Here is a 22,092-nt window from a genome sequence, read left to right on the forward strand (position 1 = left end):
TAAAAATACTACCAGCCGTTACTGTACAACATGTACCTTCACGTTCAGGAAAGTGGGTCGTTTTCTGAATCCAACTCATGATCATGTACTACTTCTGCTGGTTGAATAACCCTAATATATCTGTATATATTTACATGTTCAGTAACCTCCTGTTATAGTACGAGATATGCATACATGAATTGTTAAAATAAGGCACTCAGAGGTGTAGCTGTGTTATCATAAGCAATATATGTAATTATACAGTCACAATCGACCCTCATGAAAATTACACAGTCTATTATTTAACGATGTTAGTCTGATGGTATGCATTATGTACACACCTCTTTAGCGATAACTCAAATGTTGAATATAACCTGGGACTGAAGAATATTTAATTCAATGCAGGCAAAATCGACGAACGTTCATGTGAACGGACATTGGTTCAACTATATCACTTTTGTAGATGCCCATCCTTTATTTAAAATAAAACAAATCTAAAATATTGGTAAGTTTATCTATTTACTAAAAATTAGATTTAATATAAAGTAAACTGAGCAGAATTAGTTGGTTGACTCTAGAACATACCGGTTTATAGAAACATTTAGTTGTTCTCAATCAATTCAACACAAGTACGTTGGCCAATAAATTATATTGAACACCATGAATGCGATAGGAAATGCAATTCGACTGTAATAATCAATTTGCCCGGGTCTTACGTGACCTATGACATCACGGAACTGAAAGTCAGTCACTGCACTATCCGGACCTTTTGACTTACTGCTTGTTCTTCCGTCCTCTGATTTATGGTTTACCTACGAAAAATAACACACACACACACACACATAAGTTTTTGTGACTGTTGATTCATCTAGATTTGAGGAGTAAAGTCCCAAACGATTTACCGACTTTTAAAACAAGTGGCGCATTTTGATTACATAACTGCTACAAAACATTTGGACACTACCAACTTTCAATAACTGAAACGAATCTAAGGTATTAACCAGCTTCGACTTAAAACATTTGCTACATTAATGCTCAATTATTTAACTAGTTTTACAAAGTGAACATTGTTTGAAGATAATAATGCTATAGGTATCAACTTGTTTCTAGAAATATGCCGAACAATAATCTGTAGGGAATTATTATAGAAATCTAGTAGACTTCCTGAATCTATTCACACATACGTCCTTTGTACATCTCGATATGTAGTATACAATGACGTCACAGCAACTCACCTTGTTGTTTTCTTTGTCTTCAATTAAATGTATCATCTCAAACGATTGTTGTTTCCTTCGACTTTGTTTCCTCGTCTGTAAACTAATATAGTTAACAGCGGCGTATTCCACTAGTGCTGCGAACACAAAGACGAGACAGACTGACATCCACACATCAATGGCCTGCAATAGAATATATGACGCATCAAATCGTCAATGGATAATATGAGGTTATTATGAGGATACCTCAAAGTATGGACGAATACAGAACAGCTGGACTATCGACCGACGCACTGTCCGAGTTTATACTTTGACGTATCCTCGTAATAACATTATTATTATACATCTCTTTTTTCCATTGATACATCTAAGGAATGCCAAAATCCAAAATGTTTAGAACAGAATTAGCAAACACTGGTGACAGCCATGCTTTTTCTTTGTTATTAGAGGACGCTTACGCGCGTAATCATTTCATATTTGGAATTCCTAGCATTTCCTAATATGCTAGGATGAAAATACCCCGTAAAATAAGGCAAAATTACGGCACGCTGTTACTTATGGCGATGTATAATAATACGTCAGCTCGGAAGGTAGCTTGACAGATGTATAATAATACGTCTTATGTTCACAGGAATTTTATTTGACGCTCTAGCGCTAGATATTGTTCAGTCGGCCAGCCAATGAGTTAATTCTTGATATTTGGTCTGAAATTATAATATTGCTGTAACAATGTGCCTTCGCTCTCCATGTGCAGTTCAAACATAAAATTATACAGTTTAACGTGAATATTTGTGAATTTGACGACCGCCCAGCTAGTGAATGTTACTAATCACGAGTGATGTGCACTATAGTCATTGTATTATAGTATGTTTTATCTGTCAATATTTCAATACGTAAGCAAATAACACCGAATAAACGGCTGCGTGCGTGACTCGAACCGGCGCTCGCGTACGGCACCTAATCGCCTAGCTTCACGCCACTACACGTTTTCCCCTCGGCCACCCCCCCCAAAAAAAGGATGCTTAATAACCGAGCTTATTACGTGCAGAGAACATGATACCCGTCCACGCGATACGCGCCACACAGCATGGCCAGAATGCGGTAAAGGCCTTCAGATCTGGCTGTAGTAGGATGGTGAAAGTAATGGTACAGCATTGTAACTGTGAATAAGTACTGAGAACTAATTTTAAACTCATAGTTGCTGTCGACATAGGAAGTAAAGTAAGCAAATAACACCGAATAAACGGCAAGGTAAAGACTATGTCTAATTACAGTAAATACGTACTGCGTGCGTGACTCGAACCGGCGCTCGCGTACGGCACCTAATCGCCTAGCTTCACGCCACTACACGTCTTCCCCTCGGCCACCGAGGCCACCGAGGCCACCACTGTTTCAATACCAAACAGTTGGACAGGTCATATCGACCTTCGTACGGTATCTCACTTTGAGGAACCTTACATTCAGATGCGCCACTCTAGGCACTGTTGCCTGGATACCATTCATCTGTGTACACAGCGTTAATAATGCAGTCATTACGAGTGATACACGGGCTGGTTCGGAGTTCGGGTTGATCCAAAATGAAAACCATGACAACACGACAATCAATAAGCTCGGAAGGTAGCTTGACATAATGAACAACTCTTTCTGTCGTTGTAGACTGATTGTAGCAGTGAGGTATGAGAAGTTTCCTGCAAGTTAAATTAATAAAATATTAACGTGCAATTAATTATATAATATTACTAAACTATTATTACAAATTCCTCATACACAGGCGCTATTCACCTTGGGTTTCGTCGCTTGGCGCTGATTGAAATTACTCACTTTGCTGATTGAATTAATCAGTGACATAATTGCATACATAATACTCTAACGATCACGATGCTCACCGAATTGAATTGGCGTCGATGTAGAGTCATATATTTACTGTAGTATAGATACATACTGCGATATCTGATATATATTTTCACATAAATCGCTATCACATTTTTTTCTAATAATAAATTTCTTACTTTATTACACCTATTTATATTTTATAATTGTTGATTCAACAGCCTTGGGTGCTCACATTATGCTCGCCGCGCAGTTTTTTTCATGCAAGGATATATTATACCTTATTTATCAAACTCAAATACTACGTCACAGCAATTACTCGCAGCGACGTGTTACAAGACAGTAATAACCGTTACCTGTTGTAAAGTTTCGTGTTGTTCGTGATCTGTCTGGCGTTGCTTGATTAAACCTAAATTGCGGTAATGATATTCCTTCCCGAACACCAAATGCTTCAAGAGTATCGCCATCTGGTGCCCATTGCAGAATCAAGTCAACAGTTGTGTAAGAAACTGTAATATAAGCACGTGTACTCCTAATATATATACAGTGAGTGATATTTCTATCAGGGGTTAATTCTTTACACTCGGGTTCTCCACACGCGTCAGGGGGAATCTCGTCTCGTCTCTATATCTCGTCCCCTTGAGGTACGGGATCGGGAATTTCACTTTAACTTTACAGTCAAATAAGACACACACAACGAAATACGTTTCAGCTCTCGTCTTAGTCGGTCAATTGAGCACTCTATAAGACACAGCGCCCTGGGGAAAAATCCCCAAGACTCTCTTAGACTGCGTCAAGGCTCGCCCCAAGGCTCTCCAGAACTGCTCTCTCGACTTTCGACTGCGTCTATCGTAGAGTACTTGCCAAGACCGACTCAAACTCTCTTTATTCATTTTCAAAACTCTAACCAATTACAAAACAGTAAAAAGACTCTAGGGCGTAACCTTCAATCATAAAGCCAATCACACTAAGCACTGAATGCGTCATATGTTTTGATTAATCGTTCACTACATTAATAACTATGGAAATCAACTGTCAGAATAAGTAATCTAAATAGCGGCGGTTATCTGGTAATTAGTTCCAAATCACTGAGCCAACTTCCGTCCAAAACTTCAAATAGGCCTAAACGATGACAGATATAACACAGCAATTCGCTAATAATCAACTAATTAAGTTGGTCAACAGATACGCAAAAACAAATTCATGACATTTCGCACGACCAAGACGTAATAATTTGTAACATTGCGAGGACACAAAAGTCATCTCTTAATGTATACACGACAATAGACGCATGCCGGACATCGCTAGCCAAGGCTTGCTTATTCGGTTATCGCTTCCCCACACTACCTGCGGAACATGTACAAGTGTATTAAAGTGCCTCCTCTATGACAATTCGACATCCCGTCATTTAGATTTATGTCTATTGCCAAATGCTGAGTCGAATTAATTATTTCACCAAGGTTAAATAGGCGACTTCTTTATAGAATCACGCAAGGGTTCGATTCGGAAGTTGTCAAAATAATATAATGATTAATAATATCATGTAATAACTCGAAGTATAAAAATCGACAGTGCTGTCTTCGAGGCATTCTCGTAATATAATCTCGTTATTAAAGACTTACCCATGGTGAGATACAACATTGTACGACATGCGTGTCTGCGAGATTGTTTGCTTGCGGAATAAATAACATAGATAAAAATGCTCGAATGTTACGTAGATATTTCCGACATCCAAACGAATGGCTTATTCACCACACACATGTTCACGGACGTGGTACTCATTATACCTAGTAAACTGCAAATTTTTTGGACAAATACTCACAGCTTTCTATTTCCATATTGCATGTCTGTTCATCCATTGGATAGCGTTCTAAATGCATCATACAACTCAATGTGATAGTGAATCTGTCAGAATGAATAGCATTTCATCAATTCTACGGAAAATGTGATTCTACGGAATTACTGAACAATCCTTACAATACTCTAATTCGATGTTCAAACATAATTATGTATGTGCAAACACACGTTCCTATCTAATGCTAAATGATACTTCCCAATTCTTAAAACGCACATATTTATCTAACGTCTACGCAACGCGCATATAAATGACACATATACTGCAAAGAATTGCTCGTTTCGAATCAAAAATGAACTGTGCGCTGTTTTTTATCATTCCATCTGATTAGTATGTCAACGTCAATATATCTATAATAATATTGTACTCAATAAACATAAACTGTTGACCATATTTTCATGTTCCACAAAAAATACGCTCAAATGTGTTCAATGCAACTCATGTCATATACATATATAGTTCCACGATCAAATTTGAGAAAAAGCACTATATATAAGATGTGTCAATTATTCTATGACGTGTGCAAACATACGTTCCTATCTAATGCTAAATGATACTTCCCAATTCTTAAAACGCACATATTTATCTAACGTCTACGCAACGCGCATATAAATGGCACATATACTGCAAAGAATTGCTCGTTTCGAATCAAAAATGAACTGTGCGCTGTTTTTTATCATTCCATCTGATTAGTATGTCAACGTCAATATATCTATAATAATATTGTACTCAATAAACATAAACTGTTGACCATATTTTCATGTTCCACAAAAAATACGCTCAAATGTGTTCAATGCAACTCATGTCATATACATATATAGTTCCACGATCAAATTTGAGAAAAAGCACTATATATAAGATGTGTCAATTATTCTATTGTGTGTCTATGCCTAAGCTAATACCGAGAATAAACAAATATGTTCGGAACAAATAAGTTCCGCCATGGAATATTTCGGTGACCCTCCATTTATGACAGCATATTTTCAACTATCCATGTAAATATAAAATGAATGAAGAAACTATTTTGAACAACATTTAAGATTTGGCTCTTTCCAAGAATTGGCAAATAGTCGCGTGTTTAGTGTCTGTCCTGTCACTAAGATTATTGGAAGGGATTGATAGCGGCGATCCGTCAATTACATTATTTTAATATAAAAAAAAGAAACATGCTTGTATTTCAGATATGGAGTAGAGCATTCACCAGCAAACGACATCTCGTGGAGGGGTAATTACTTAAACAATCCGTACTCAATTTAGGAAACATTAGAGTCGCACACTTTCTTGACTGTAAGTGCATTGACCCCGTCGTCTAGTGATGGGCGATTATATAATCCTGAAAGACGGGGCTACGTTGATGTTAACTCCGTAAGTTGTCTTGTGCCAATTTAATATATACTTATTGACTTTATATTCCACACAATAAAGTTAGATAACCCAACTGTACCTTGCACTATGTAGAACAGTACCATCAGGGTAAATTCTCAACAACACGTTCTCCGTTGTCAATTTATGAAACTGTCCAGACTTCTCATCTGGGAAGTAAAGAGGTGGCACCCAGACTTCATTATCTCCATCTGAATGTAACGTCAGCGTTTGGTTTTTATCATTAGTGTACTCTAGTCGGGGATCAACCCATCGTGTTCGAAGAAATAACGTAACTGTATAATCCTATTATATAACAGTACATACAGTTAAATTGAATTATAAGAAGCTTAAAGCGGGGTAGTCGTCACATGCGCTTGCGTTAGATGGCCAAGGCGTGTGAATAATTACAAACAAGATTCTACCCATAAGCCTTTGTCTTTAGCGTGTGTTTTTATCATCGCTTGGGACTCACTTGCCGCGCGTGCACAGGTGACGACCTTCTGCTTTAATGGTTGCTAATACATGAATAGGCTGAATGGTTAGTGGTAACATCAATGAAAGTTAACGTCAACAAACGTCTCGCGAGAATTGAAGCATGCAGGCGAATTACAAGATGATCAAACATACAATTTCAAAAGTATAGACATGGCCATATTTCATTCATTTTTCTTTACCCAATCATGAACGTAAGCAAAAGTGTTATATCACTTATTCCAGCTGCTTCATCATAAGATTCAAATGTAAGTGTAGCGAGTACATGTACTAGTTTCCACTAGTAACAAGATATTAGTAGAATGATAATTAACTGAATTAAATACTTAATAAATAATGAATAATACAAATAAAATGTTTTTTATAGAATTATTATTACAAATCAAACCACAAATCAAACAAGTACAATTTGACAAGCCAAATTAAGCACACGATTTTCCCAACACAACAGTTACCCACTTAACACCACATTGAAAATCTATACGGGTATGTGCCACTCTACTGAGTATGATTTTCACATCGGTTAGTATAGAATGGGATATCGATATTGATATGTTTATGATCTAGAAGTGGGTTGGATTTTCAAATGTAAACCTTTTAAGAAATATATCCAAACATTGTTGAAAAACGCCTGAAACTGTTATTCAGGAGCTGTCACTGATGGTGTCGTACGTATAATGAAGTCTGACCTGTACTATATAATATATACGACACATCGTGTGGCACAGTGCACGTGCCTTTCAGTACTCTGAAATAAAACTGATACGTTGGTCTAGAAGTGGGTATGCATTACTAAAAGCAATTGTCTAGTAGTGTGTGGGGTCAAAAATAATTGGGCCACACACCCCATTGCGCTGCCTTGAAAGTCCTCCTCCCGTGGTAGGCTCGACTTCTAGTCTATGTTCCTTGTGTGTGTAGTTGCCGTTCATGTTTGTTATACGGTGTTTTCTTTTTTTACCACACTTCAGCGGAAGACTAATTCCAGAATGTAACGATACCGGAAATCCATCTGTAATGTGATAACCATGTTCACAACACAGAGTACTGGTGCTGACATTTGTTAGATACATCAACATTGAACAACAGCATTAATATATATATATACTTTAGTCCCTAGTGTATAACCTTTAAAGTGACATTCTCACTTCTAAAACCTGTAAGGTACCACCCCTAGGCCTGATCAAATGTTGAAATTGTGAAAGGACAATGAGGAATTAACTGTAGAATATGAATAAAACGGGCATTCCAAAAATAGCTAGATTTGTGTACAATTGACACTCGCTGAGTTTGGATGCTTTATTTGTTCTGAAATGTCAGTAACATTGTTTAAAGACTCTCTGAACATAAAATTAGTTTTTAGTCAAAAAAATACCATTTTATTACATTTTATGTCTTTAGCTTGTTGTGATGTTTTATTTTCAAACTGGGAATGCGACCTCACTTTAGACTTTAACAAGCATGATATTAATTTAAGAGTTTATGAGGGAAATCGTTTAGTGTTTACTCTCATTTATTGTCTGATTATTAAGTCCTTCAGACTAAGTGTCACAGTCACCCGTTCGAATTTTATGTAATAAAATAAATTATTTTACACGTGTTTGTATACGTCACATGGGAACAATTCCGCACATGGAGCAGTACGGTGACTGCGTTACTTAAGTACGTCGTGACGAATATGTCACTTTGAAAATAAAACTGCCTGCAAGCCATTAAAGGATGAGAGATAAATGTACCATCGTAAATTCTGAGGTTTATACTCTTCTGTTTGTCTGGGTTCAGTCGAGCTAGAATGAAGCATAAATAATCCGACACATTCGTTGGCCATCTAACAACATTTTCAAAAGGCAAATGTAACAATGTATATACAAATGAATAATTCAGCCAAAGAGGGGGCATATATTTCGTAATTGTAACATATATATATATATATATATTGATTCGTATTTCACTGTAAGATCAAAGAGGCCGCACAATCTATTCGAGACAACATTATTTAATTTCAGACCTACTTAAACGTTTTTAATTTCCTCATCGTGTGTTTGTAATATATAACATTTATAATTAATCGTAAATAAAAATAATTGCATTCCCGGTTACACATTTCAGGTATACAGTATATGGATCATTTCATCGATTAAAAAGAACCATGCAGACAGCGTGTTGATCAAAGTACACTCAGCACACTAATGCAATTAGGGGTAACATGCGATTACGCAATCATCGTCGTTTGCTACACAGCATGACCACTTCAGTCAATCACATGTCAAAACATGAGAACGATGGGGAGTTGTGAATAAATTAAAACAAGGCAACACGGAGCTAATACTTCTACGTGAACAACAAACGGGGTTTTATATGTTTATGTAGAACACCTGGCATGCAAACATAAATTTCAGTAGTACATTTTCCGATAAATCTCACTCGGCTAAGAATTTCTGCCACAGGTAAAAATTTACACGTCTCTGATATGCTCGTGTATTTCCAAATGATCGTTTTAACGATCCAAGTAAATTACACTCAGCAAAGTAACCTATTCAGGATTAGAGGTTTTAGTGATCTACTTGTCTAGTTATTCAACTTCCACTATCCAATACGTGTGCGTGAATGAATAACACAACCAACAACCTTTAGTCAATACGGCGGAGAATGTACTACCGTCACATATGACAGTAACGTGTGACAGTGACAAAACTCAACATCTACGTGTTTCAATACATGCATGGACACTAAAGATCCCCACGTTTACATGTCTATATTATCTCAAAGTCAAATAATGTTGGAGCATTGTCCTTTTATAATTACCTCGGCGACAAGCTGTAACATATGAAGTCATAGTGGTTAGAATGGTAGAATGTTTAATTCACGACGAATTCAAGACACAGACTCGGATATGATGCAGAAATTTAGGATTACGATTTTATCCAAATAATAGTATCAGATATCACACTTTCTACATATTGAAACGACCGTATTTCCGGTTGTTTTGAATGACCAAATAATTATGTAACTGTATGCCGGATAGAGTTATAAAGTTTGCGTACGATATCGTGTGTAATTATAACATATATATGACTTCAAGTTGATAGTTATATTCTAATTTTCATTGAGTGCCTATGGTACCTTGATGTATTCTAGAGATATTATGTTTGTACACAATATTATTATTGACAAAGTTAATTTATTAATACATAACAATTACATACACGACATTAATGTTGCGTTGCGATGATGACATTATTATAAGCTATAATTGTTTATTGGCAATGTACTTGGAAATTGTTATTAGTATATATCAACAAAATATTTGCATCACGAGTGTGAAATAACATACCTAACCATAGATCGAACACAACACAAATGACTGGCAACAATCGAAATGAAAAAAAAAAAACATCCAAAATAACAAAACAATTATGTACATTACACTACATTGATATCGACGTCATAGTGTACTAATGTATGCCATGATGTTAGGTAATTCGAAAAGAGTGAGTACACCCTGCTCCATATATGGCAATAGTCGCACACTTTTCAAATATTTTTATTGGAAACCTGTCAACATCAGATAAGTGACATTGATTTCATCTAATATTACCTGTGAAACAATGTTAGTGTATTCAACTACAAGCTTTAGTGTCTCCCAAAACAATATTTTGAATGTCTAATAGTATCATCATCATCTCAGCCTTTCATGCCACTGCTGGCGGGTGGCCTCCACGGCGGCTTCTTTTGTGTTGTGGGGTTGAACCGCAACCTACCACGTTGGCTTAATGCTCAATCGCTTGGACAACAGGGCTATGAAGCCGGTAGTACGAGGTTACATTTTACCCGTAGTAAGTCAATTCGACCTAACCTGACCTGCATATAGCACATATATGTGAGGAGCAGTATTAAGACAGCATGAATTATCCTGTCATATTTTGTTCTTCAATGTATATAGACCGTATTAGATATCACACTTTCTACATATTAAAATGACCTCATTTCTGGTTATTTAAATTGACCAAGTAAACCTGTATACAAATATAAAGATTTGGTATACTGTGTGTAATTACAAAACATAAATGACGTCGAGATAATGGTTAAATATTAACTTCCGTTGACTGTCGAGGTTATCAATATTATTAATACGTTAATACGTTAACAATTACATACAGGTCATTAATGTTCCTTCCCAGTGTATGGACGTTACTCACCATTCCTGTGTCTGTAGAGGAGTAGAAACTGTTAATGAGTACACTGGCCGTTACAATCACGGGTGGACCTACAACAAGAACAAAAATAGAATTCTGTAAATGTAAATATTACTTACTCTATAATGTAGTCAATAATTGTATGATACAGTTATAAAATCGTAATACATGTATGAACACACATTTGCTTTTTATCGTGGAGGCAATATTTTGACTAGATATGGTCACTCAGTAGACGCATAACAAATAGTAAATGCTATGACTACGAAATGCAATCAGACTGGCTCTGTTCCAAAAGATTGTGGTTTTGAGTAGTGTAGTATTTGTGTATTATTCACAGCAGCTAGACTATGCCATTACTATTATTTAGCGCCACTAGCTGCCATTAGAATATGTTTACTGCAATTGAGACTCAAAACCGAAGAATCAAGAGTACTCGATGTTGAAGTTACGTTTCATATGCTTGTACTTGATTATGCACAGATTTTATATTTGTTAAAAGCTTGGTTCTCATACCAGCTCCCCAACTAGTAATTACACAAACTATATAAACAAATGACATCAAACATTAGTTTATGACAAAAGATAGGAGTCCTCGGGACAATATATACGAAGAATATGCTATTTTCGAAACGCGCAATAAAGCAACAGCTGACTAAACTAAATGCACCGTTAACAATCATGAAATAACATGCTGTTATATTCCGTGGCTAAAACGACATCGGAGGGTGAAATGATAGACTGATCGCAATTTCAAATGTCGAGAATGTGCATGATGTCTAATTACGTAGGAATGTGGCGTCATAATTGAGGCACTTTTCAGACCAATTGATCAGAAAGACAAACTATAAGGAACAGTCATTATTAACATTAATCATTCACATTGTCCGATCACAGTTTATCAATAGGAATACAACCAACACGAACATAACCTGTGAAGTTAATGGCAGATCGAGTTGTCACTAAGAGACTCTATTGAAATTCTTATTATTCAGAATTCATAAAAATGATGGCATGAATAAGCTGTGGTTTTATAATAAAACTAAAAAAAACATGTAATGATTATTTGTTAATTAAATATTAGACTTTTACTTTAAATGCAGCGGTGATTTGACAGAAATGTTTCTACCTTGTAAGTGTGGATTTATGCTTTCGGAGTTAGGCAAATAATTATGTAATTTACATTTATATTGAGTTTTATTTCTAAAACGTCTATATTTCAAAATAAATCTGGACGTCTTCAGTATATTATGTATTATGTATCAAATTATACTTATGCAAATAACCGACAAGATGTCGTCAAGGAGGACACATCAACGGGATTTGTTTTTTCTCATAAAACATTGTTTCAATGTATCACGTCATCGCATTTACTATTTCGAATACGTACGCCATGCCATCGGTGAATGAAATGACGGGTGAGAATTAAACACTGGTCTTTTAATGGGAAAATAAATATCGTGACTCTCTCGGTATGTACGAAATCTTGGTTCTTATTCGCGTCTAAGGTCAATTGTCTATTTCATCTGATGGGTTGTGGATCCAGTTTCAGATCATTAGTTTATGTATATGCTAATTACATCATCACATCACGTGAATTTCTTACTATTTTTACAGCTGTACGTCTGCGTTAATAAAAATTAACCCAATTTGAGGATAGTGCTTTTATACACGAGATAGTGTCTTAATTGTCTATAACATCGTCATCGGTTGGCAAATTGCAGCATAATAGTTATAAAGTAACAGTATTCTGTCAAATCATGGTATAATTACAGAAACTAACATAAACTATGGAATCCGATTGTCATGTTGTAATCGAATTTTTAGATTACACATGGTATAAAAATTACGTTTTAACATACACCTTTATATCTGGCACATATTGGAATTTATGTAATTTAATTGATTTATAGTAACTATAAATTTAAAATTGTGTTTTATTGACGGAAATCGTCACTGAATTCATGACTATTCCTGGTGAATTGTAACTCACGTAGACTTACAGCCAAAACAAAGTCAACTTGGACGTTCAGTTGCGAGACGTAACGAAAAAAAACGCAGCCAGTGATACATTTTGAAAACAAAAATACAAAATAAACGCAATCAGAGGCGCCGACCACGCGCGTTGGTAATAAATAGAACGCGTTGTGACACAGTCTCACCAGCCTCTTTCACTGACGCAATATATTTATGCTATTTCCCAACGCGCTTATATTTAATACATTGACAAAAAACACCACAAGAAAATTGTAAATCAAGCTTGTAATTACAAGTAATTAACAATTTGAGACATTGTTAAAAAATCCTGTACAGGGTTATGTCTTATGTAAACTAATAAGACGCAATTATCCAGGCAGTACTAGAAATTATTGCTGATACTAGAAAACGTTTGTATTGGGAAGAACGTGTAGTCCCGAGGCATGTAGTAGACGAGCATAATTGTTCTGTCACATATTTTTCGTCTTAGCCTTGTCTTTTCGTCTTAACCGTCGCAGTCCGCTTCATTGAATGTTTAGTTTGATAATTTATAAACATATATTCAGTGCGAGACTGTTGCTTTCAAATTGTGTTAATACAAAGATGATTTAAACTTGTCCCTTCCGTTGCCAACGTATTCAATATACGGAAATAGCATGCGTGTGTGCATTTACGCGAGTGAAAGATGCAGGTGAGATTTCACGTCGCAACGTGTTCTATTTATTTCCGATGCGCGTGGTCGGCGCCTTTGATTGCGTTTATTTTGTTCTTTCATACTCGAAATCTATCGCTGGCACCGTTTATTTTGTCATGTCTCACAACTGAACGTCCAAGCTGACTTTGTTTTGGCTGTATCACTTACACATTATTCACAAATTATCCGTAGATTGATCTGTCACTGCTTATGCAGAACTTGGTACGGTAACTTCAGCTATTTCGAGTTTTCTTGTCCGAAGACTTTCAAAGTGAAGTAAACTTCTATGAATTTGATCAATCTGATCCACAGTTTGACAAATGCAATAATAATAGCGGAATTTAGTTAAGCAATAATGAATTCCCCACATCGCCATATCGAATAGGAAGACAGGTCTATGGTAAGATCGCTGGACATTTCATCGTACTAGACTCTTCTCCGATTCTAAGAAGACACAACAGGGAGGTTACTATAAACGCAACTATCAGAATTAAACAAATTTAGTTATTTGTTTGTTTGTTGTTGTTGAAATGAGTTTAAATGCGAAGACGTCATACAATCCTCTAATTATGATAATGGTGATCTGTGTCACATAAATATTATTCTATCCTAATACAAAATGTTGTATAAGCTGTATTGACAAGTGGGGAACAAATAATTTATCATCACGAAATGAACAAATTTGAGAGAGTTAGGTTCAATGTAACTTGTCAAGTATAACAAACATTTTCGATGACAGTCTTTTTGAAATATGCTATTCGTAAATACGGAGAATAGACAATTCCGTCCCCAAATTAGTTTTCCCGATTATTATGTAATCAAAAAGTCACTCACACCGTGAATAAGCACATTAATTTCTGAGAGATGTGATCTGAATTGCAATCCATGATATGTGCCCCTGGGCTGATTCCTATAAATTGTTCAATTGGTGATCTCCTGGTACAAATTATTAAATTCAAGGTTTAGCAAATATTTATGCACACCAATTGACGAACTGAACACTCCGCCACCACTACCCTGGGAATGTGACGCAATAAAAATATAAGCATTTCATGTTAAGCAAATTACCCTCTTGTTTATTTCTGAAGGTGCCTCTTGCAGGTCCCATTTCATTTTTGATTTAGTTGACCCCAAAAGTAGATCCCTTTAACGGCTACAACGCACACTGTTGTATACTATTTCAATTGAAGACTCCTGCGTGTATTTGTTTAGCTAATGTTAGCAATATCTGGTCCATTGTTGTGTCATGTATTTGCAATGCTTTGTAACCTACAATATTATGCACAGCGAATGCTGAATAACTGTTTATTTACAAAATACGCATAGTACTTCAAGAAAAAAGGTCGATGATCGACCGAGCTGCTGTCCAAACAGACTAGCCATCAATAAAAAGAGTGCCAATAATACAAACGAATTGTGTACGCATTGACTACACTCTGCATGGCTGTACTGACTGTTCGGAATCGTGCTCCCCGGAATTTGACCGCTTGACACGAGATTATGCCACGTTATATATTATGTTAATGTGCTTCCAAAAAATACACGATGCTTCGTCTGAATGCCATGTTAATGAAACTCAAAGTCATTCCATTCCTTACCATGCACGTTTGGTCTATACTTCTTGTCATAATTTCCTGTTAAAACTTCATCGATTCTCTTCTTTGAGAGTGTATCCGTTACCGGCGTTGACTTCGTCATCGGCGTCGTCACTGGTATCGTTACATTACCCGATTGAACACTGTTGAATTGAAACAATGATAACATGAACATAAACACATTGCAATGACATGATGAATACTCTGGGGACAAAACGTTAAGTCACAGTAAACAGACGTCGGGATAAAAGGTACACGTGGTTCGCACAGACATGGCGCTGGGAGTTAACAGTACACTGTCAATGGAGAAGGCATTGATTTGTAAATCCCCATTATTGTATGTTTTATTACGTTATCAATGTATAATTTTGTACATTGTGATTGTGTCCTCATGAAATTAAACAATATTACTGCTAATAATGTGATTAATATCTATATTATGGTGGCACGTTTCATATGTATATTCACTGGAGTCTATTCACGATAAACTGGATTTATACATACAAGATCTGTAGACTAAATGTTATGAAACACAGCGGAAAGATTTGTTGTCACTAGCTACACCCATGAACACAAGTGTGTACGACTGGCTGTATGCATTCATTCGCCATTTCCTTAGCGTCTGATGAAGAAATACTTGAATTTTCTATATAGGAGTCGTGGAATGTGGATAATATCTTACCTGGAAATAAGAATGAATAAATGCAGATAATATATGGCTGTCATACTGAATGATATATTTAGCTCGTCTGTATGATTCTTTGATGCTGTAAGACACGGTGCAATTGCCTGTTGTATAAAGCGTAGGTAATTACCATGTGAAAGCTGATTCGATGCATGTGTTATGTATCGACATGTATTCGACCTATGAATAATACTAATAATGTCATGAAGACAGGGGTGATGGTTCATTCGGGTCATCGAACTGGTAAAATCAAATATGGATCCGCCCTACATTATTCAATGTATGCGTTATAATAAGGCAAAGACGAGAATGAGTGTACACAGTAGGAGAGACGACCACCCCCATTAGCTGCTAGTATATCAAGCACAATTGCACAATGTCGAACACCTTGGATGGCGTCTTTTATTACAATTCCTTTAATACCTGGGACATAAAAAGAATATAAGCGTGTAACTGCGGTATTTTATTTGATGTCTATTCGTAAATTCACTATTACATAAATCACAGAAACAGAAAAACGTCTGTCTAACAGTTGCACATATTATAATGTAATTTAGGTATGATTTCATTAATATGAACGCTAGTGAACCTGAGAGTCATGTCAACCATCAAGACGTAATCGAGTGTACGGCGCCAATTCTGTATTTTGTTGAAAATATGTCGATTGAGTGCATTTTACAAAATAATACCGATATTCCTGCTAACAATAAACTACACGAATAAATCTTGCAACGCCGAAATACGGTTGCGAATTGGTGTCACCGCTCGATGTAGGATGCAGATATAATTGTTGTGTTGCTTGCTTTAAAGTTATTTCTGTATTTCAGAATAATCTTAAAAATGAAGTTATGGTATAGTATTTTAAGAATAACCAACCCAGCGCGACATGTTCCACTCGATTCAGCCCGATTCATTCTATATACGTACGAGCGATAGTCAGGAAACTGATCCAAATATTGTGGCGTACTCGCCTCCATGGGTTGCTAAATCTTTAATACATTTGATATTATATACCTATCACAATATTTAAATTCACATAACTATGGAAAATGATTTAGAATGATTTCAGTCAGTGCATGCATGCATGCATGCATGAAAAAAATGTCTAGAAAAAAACATTTGCTATGTAAGGCTCTCGTCACGATCACGTCAACAAATTAAATTGATGAAGTTGGTTCTGGCTTCTTGTTCATTGGATTGGGCACACACAAATATTAAATCACATTACAACGTCTTGATTATTTAAAATATGTACTTGCCATGTCATTGAATGATAAATATGTCTTTAAATTTGTATAGTTACACGACTAGATAGGAATGAGACTGACACCATCCTAGCGGACTTTATGATGTACCCAGGCAGTGGGAATCATGTGCCCAACGATTATATGTCGTAACCTGTATCCCGTGTATAAATAGTATCATTGCTTGGCCTGTCTGGTGACTAGCACATTTTATAAAACAAATATCACAGGCAACTGGTGAAAATAGTCAACGATGTGTGCAACTGAAGATTTTTGTTGATACATATAAATACGTGTATAGCTGTAACATATGTGAACTTATATTTGCGACAGTTGCAGATATACTCACATCTAGGTGCGCGTCACGTCTGGTTGCCAGACAACTTGATCACACTATTAAATACCGTATGCTGTTCTGAGTGAAACTGCTCCAATGTAGACACAATATCATTTAAAGGAATATTGAAATGGTTTGTTTGTTTTATCGAATTAAATATTCATGACATGTTAGTTTTACGTAGTTTGTACTACTAATACTATTTTGTTTGTATTTATAGATTGCATTCTAACCGATAAAAAATAGATGAAAGCATTTTGTGTTTTTGCGTAAATTAAACACAGCTGTTCATCTGCGACATTATAATTTATATATGCTACATACTCCTTATTACACCCAATAAAATGTATGTCGACCTTATTGTATACACACATGTATTTAGTTTTGACCTTATATCTGTAGCAAAATGGAAATTTAAACAAAAATGCAACGGAACGGTGGCACGGATATCAGGTGAAAACCTAATTTCTACCTGTACATAATGCATTGAACACAAAGTCGCCACCAATAAAGCTTGTACGCCATTACACAGAGGTCAGTGATTTACTTTTGATATTAAAATAAACACAGACGTATAAATTAAACAGAAATTATGCATGGCAGACCAATTTGTTCTGAGTCAACCTACGGTTACTTTTATATGTGAAACACGCTGGTTGGTCGATTGGCTGGATGGCTGACTAGTCAGTTAAAATCTGCCAATGGGTGCTTTCTTTTGTTATTATTCAAATCACAGCTTATAATAATACCGCCGAAAATTGACTCTTGAAGTAAATATTCATTGTGTTATACTTATCAGTGTACCAATAGTCACCAGGCTGGTTCCAATGCCACAGGTCAGGTCATGAGTTAAATGTTGTCAAATTATGAATATTCATTTAGCGATAACACTAGTATGTTAATTAGTGAATTCAGTTATTGATTGATAATAATATGGTCAATGCAGCTACAAGAAAAAGCTTTCAAAAACTTGTATAATTTCATAACATAGAACACCGTCTCCAGTTTCTAATTTGAATATCCAAGTTTCAAAGATTGCGGGCGCTGTCAGAGAGTGCCATATGTCGATTCACGCATTTGTATATATACACAATAGAAGCCAATTATGCGGTATTTAATACATTATATCTGTTAAAGTGTTTCCACATTCGAATGACGGTGGAGGAGGTGATCACCTCCCATTTGTCATTATATCGTAACCGTGATATCACTGACAGGACGGGATAAAGGGCAGTTAATGCTTCACTTTGCAGAGCGGAGCCGACCTGCTTTGTCATAATCATGAACATTTCATAAATTAATGGTCTAACTGTCATTGCAAGAACGTATGTGCGGGTAAATAGTGGAAGTGTTGCCTATAGATTGACTCACACTAAAATTAGAAAATTTGCTTGTAAGTGAGCGAAGAAGTGTCTGGCACAATTTATCTGACTTGTATTGTTCGCAGTGAATTATAGGGAGTAAAACATGATTAGACAAGTTAGTGCACACCAAGCATTTCATTATTATTGTAATTAGTAGAGCTTGGAAGTATCTAACAAGTATTATAATATTTTCTTTTTTATGTATATTTTAATAAGGTGCTTTGCTAGGTGCAGTATGTTGTACCTATCGTTTTGATAGGTTAAATTTGATGGAAAATGACGATTCGTATTATTAGTATTATTTTTTTTCTGTGATATCAAAGTGTGTTTGTTGAAATAGTAGCTTTTATATACTATTTAATACAGAAAAAACATTGATGAAATATAATAGTGTATTCATTGAGGCTTTGAACATGATCTTTGTATATGATTTATACAAATATGGGAGTGAAATTGCTCTATTTGCTGGTTGAAGAGGCCCTTGTGAATTAACATTGCATTTCAATTATATATTTAAAATATCCTGTTTCTAACGCGGAATACGTACTTATAAGCACGCCTAGTGTTATAAATCATGAGCACGGGGTTGGGTGGGTATCACACAAGGTTTATTTAAGAATAGCCAAGCATGTGTTTTTAACCACTTTTTAAGCCGAAACATGAGATTTATGTTTTAAACAAAAACCTGCCTTCAAGAGTTAATGTATACTGAGAGGAGGTTAAATCTGGTGTTACCTGCAACAAGAAAGGCACCCGGAAGTTTCGATTTCGTGGTATCAAGAGGTGAGTTTAAATCAGCCTCAGATCCTCCCCGCTGGCTTAAAATCCTACGACTCTCCGTTGTAAAAATTCGTTGAAATATCTAAATTTACTACCTTAGTCGTCGAAATAGATGTAACTTACCGATGATACGTTGTAAGTGGTGGCAACACAATTGAAGTATCACAAGAAAGGGACGAAAACAGAGTGGAAATTTCCAAATTGCACCATGGGATATGTCGAAAACTAACGAACTAAAGTACTCTGACCTACAAAATCACTGATGAATGTTAAAAGCACTCAACTGTAGAGCTATCAACGAATTCAACCATATAAACGCATTACAAAAACAAAACCATACAATTATAATCACAAAAGAAGATATTAACACTAAATGAAATGACTGAATGGCTGGATGACTAGAAACAAATGAAAGCGGTGCTTCAGAGATTATGATGTCTACATATGACGAAGATAGAAGTAATTATTCTTTCTAGATAAACAACTTAGTCTACTTAAGTAAAAGTAGAAACAACTGTTATATATATTAAACCTAAACAAATATCATGAGCAATTTTCAACCGCAACTGAGATAAATACTTGTCATATCTTGGAGAACAATTTCCTATTTAACCAGGAGCTTACAATAAATATTTGCTATCTCATTGAATGTTAAATTCATGTCGTGACTTGTAAGTTCGTGATCTCCGCGTGCAACCACTTTAGCTCTGTCTAGCACTATTTCCCAAGACAACAATACTGTACAAAGAAATAGGTATTTTTATTCAAACGTGATTATTGACTTGAATATTTTGAATGCCTTACCCTAATCTGCCGATCTCTCTGCCGACCTAGTCGCATTTGTTTACGTATTCAAACAGTGCCCTTCATTTGACACTCTCCTGTCAGCTGCTCACGCTACGCAAGTGAATTATCACTGTAGTTTACATAATCTGTATTGACAATAACTGATTGTCGAAGTTTACCGAACTCGGCAACTATGCGTTGTGCGTCGCGCGCGAGTCCTACGTACAGTCGGCATTATAAGTAGAATGTGCGTGTGATTTGAATAAACTGATGGGTATAGTGTGTGCTTAGCATACTAGACTATACAAGAGATAACAATTACTAACTCTAACTGATGGATTTATGAACAGTACTGTCCAATGGGATGTCAGATAGTCATATATCGACCCTGCTTCCGACCTGCTTGCGCGTTTACGTGTCTGCGCTTTATCTGTGTCGTGTTTTCAACGATTAGAGTGGATACAATAGTGCCAGATGTCATACAGATAAACTATCGTGGTTTTCTGCATTTTCACTGAAAATATATTTCAGATTGGATTTGCCGAGCCTCTCCGTACTTGAAAGTTCAACATTTGCATTTTAAATTTGGCACCCAGTACGATGTATTTAGCTTGTTCGTCCAACGTGCAGGCGTAACTAAAATGGAGGTCGGTGTGATTGCAATCAGCGAGACGTACTAGAATATAGGAGATGATAATACATATTTATTAGCTTCAACTGAGGGGTATTTGACGAGTTGATGTCTTGCGCCTAGGGAGACAAATTTTCATAAACCCGAAGCTCACAATTTATAACTGTCTCGAATCCGGGAGTTCACGTGTCAAGCTTGTCTGCATAGATCTCCGCGACAAACACTGCAACGGGGCGTGCAATAGGAAAATAGTTGTGTAAGAGAAGATATTTCTAGCATGTTTATTGAAATGAATATTTTTTATGTCATATAGTCTCTTGCTGCCCACCTGGTTCCGTTTTTTTAGGTGTTCAAATTGTGTCTTTGTGTTGGTAGCCATGATGTTGCCAGCAATCAAACACGGATGCGATTCCTTCTTTTTCTCTCTGTTTGACAATATATTATGATTGTCGTGGTAATCTAATTTGCGAAACTCTCCGTACTCTTACTTTAACATATTGTATTTTGATAGAATTTGTTTTTCCTTGAGTTCGCCAGCTATTAAACACGGTGTGTTTTGCATGGTTCGTCTTAATGAAGACGCATTTAGAAAAGAATATCAGCGTATTTTGCATAACCTGGGGAATAAATTGTTATTTATATATTCCACATGACCGACTCTTTTCCAAACAGCTTAACGTAATAGAATATGAGAGATGACAATGAGATATACACTTATTTTCGCGAATTTAGTATTATTAATGTTGCACACTATATATTAGTACGTTACATTGACTATAACGTACAGTTTAAGTAAAGATTGTCAATTGTATAAATACGTTTTTGAAAAAAGTAAATCATTATTAGTATAAACTATTTTGAAAACTCGCGGGAATTGGAGCATTATCATCAGTTGGGCATCAGTTTTCTAATTGGGTCAACCTCATTAAATATTGTTTAAATAAAAAAATGAATAAAACAATAAATACATACCTAAAAGGTTTGTTATTCCGGAATCAAGATTTATAATCAGCCTAGTATATATATTAAACCTGGATTTATAATCAGCCTCTACATGAATGTATTGAGGAT

The 22,092-nt window shown here is 35.9% G+C and overlaps 1 protein-coding gene across 1 annotated transcript; it reads right to left on the reverse strand.

Annotated features, from left to right (window-relative positions):
• Nucleotides 1–481: 481 nt before the first annotated feature.
• On the reverse strand, nucleotides 482–15,920 carry LOC100370857 (glycine receptor subunit alpha-2-like). The gene is made up of 10 exons (XM_078011074.1): nucleotides 15,877–15,920; nucleotides 15,198–15,337; nucleotides 10,932–10,999; nucleotides 6,323–6,546; nucleotides 4,846–4,928; nucleotides 3,380–3,532; nucleotides 2,652–2,881; nucleotides 1,205–1,376; nucleotides 822–847; nucleotides 482–716 (listed from the first exon to the last, which is right to left on the reverse strand). Exons 1-10 carry the CDS (start codon nucleotides 15,918–15,920, stop codon nucleotides 600–602), a joined length of 1,257 nt encoding a protein of 418 aa, XP_077867200.1. The 3' UTR covers nucleotides 482–599.
• Between the last annotated feature and the right edge of the window lie 6,172 nt (nucleotides 15,921–22,092).

Source organism: Saccoglossus kowalevskii, chromosome 14 (assembly GCF_978046115.1).
Source record: "Saccoglossus kowalevskii chromosome 14, keSacKowa6.1, whole genome shotgun sequence".
In the NCBI taxonomy this organism is placed as follows: Eukaryota; Metazoa; Hemichordata; class Enteropneusta; family Harrimaniidae; genus Saccoglossus; species Saccoglossus kowalevskii.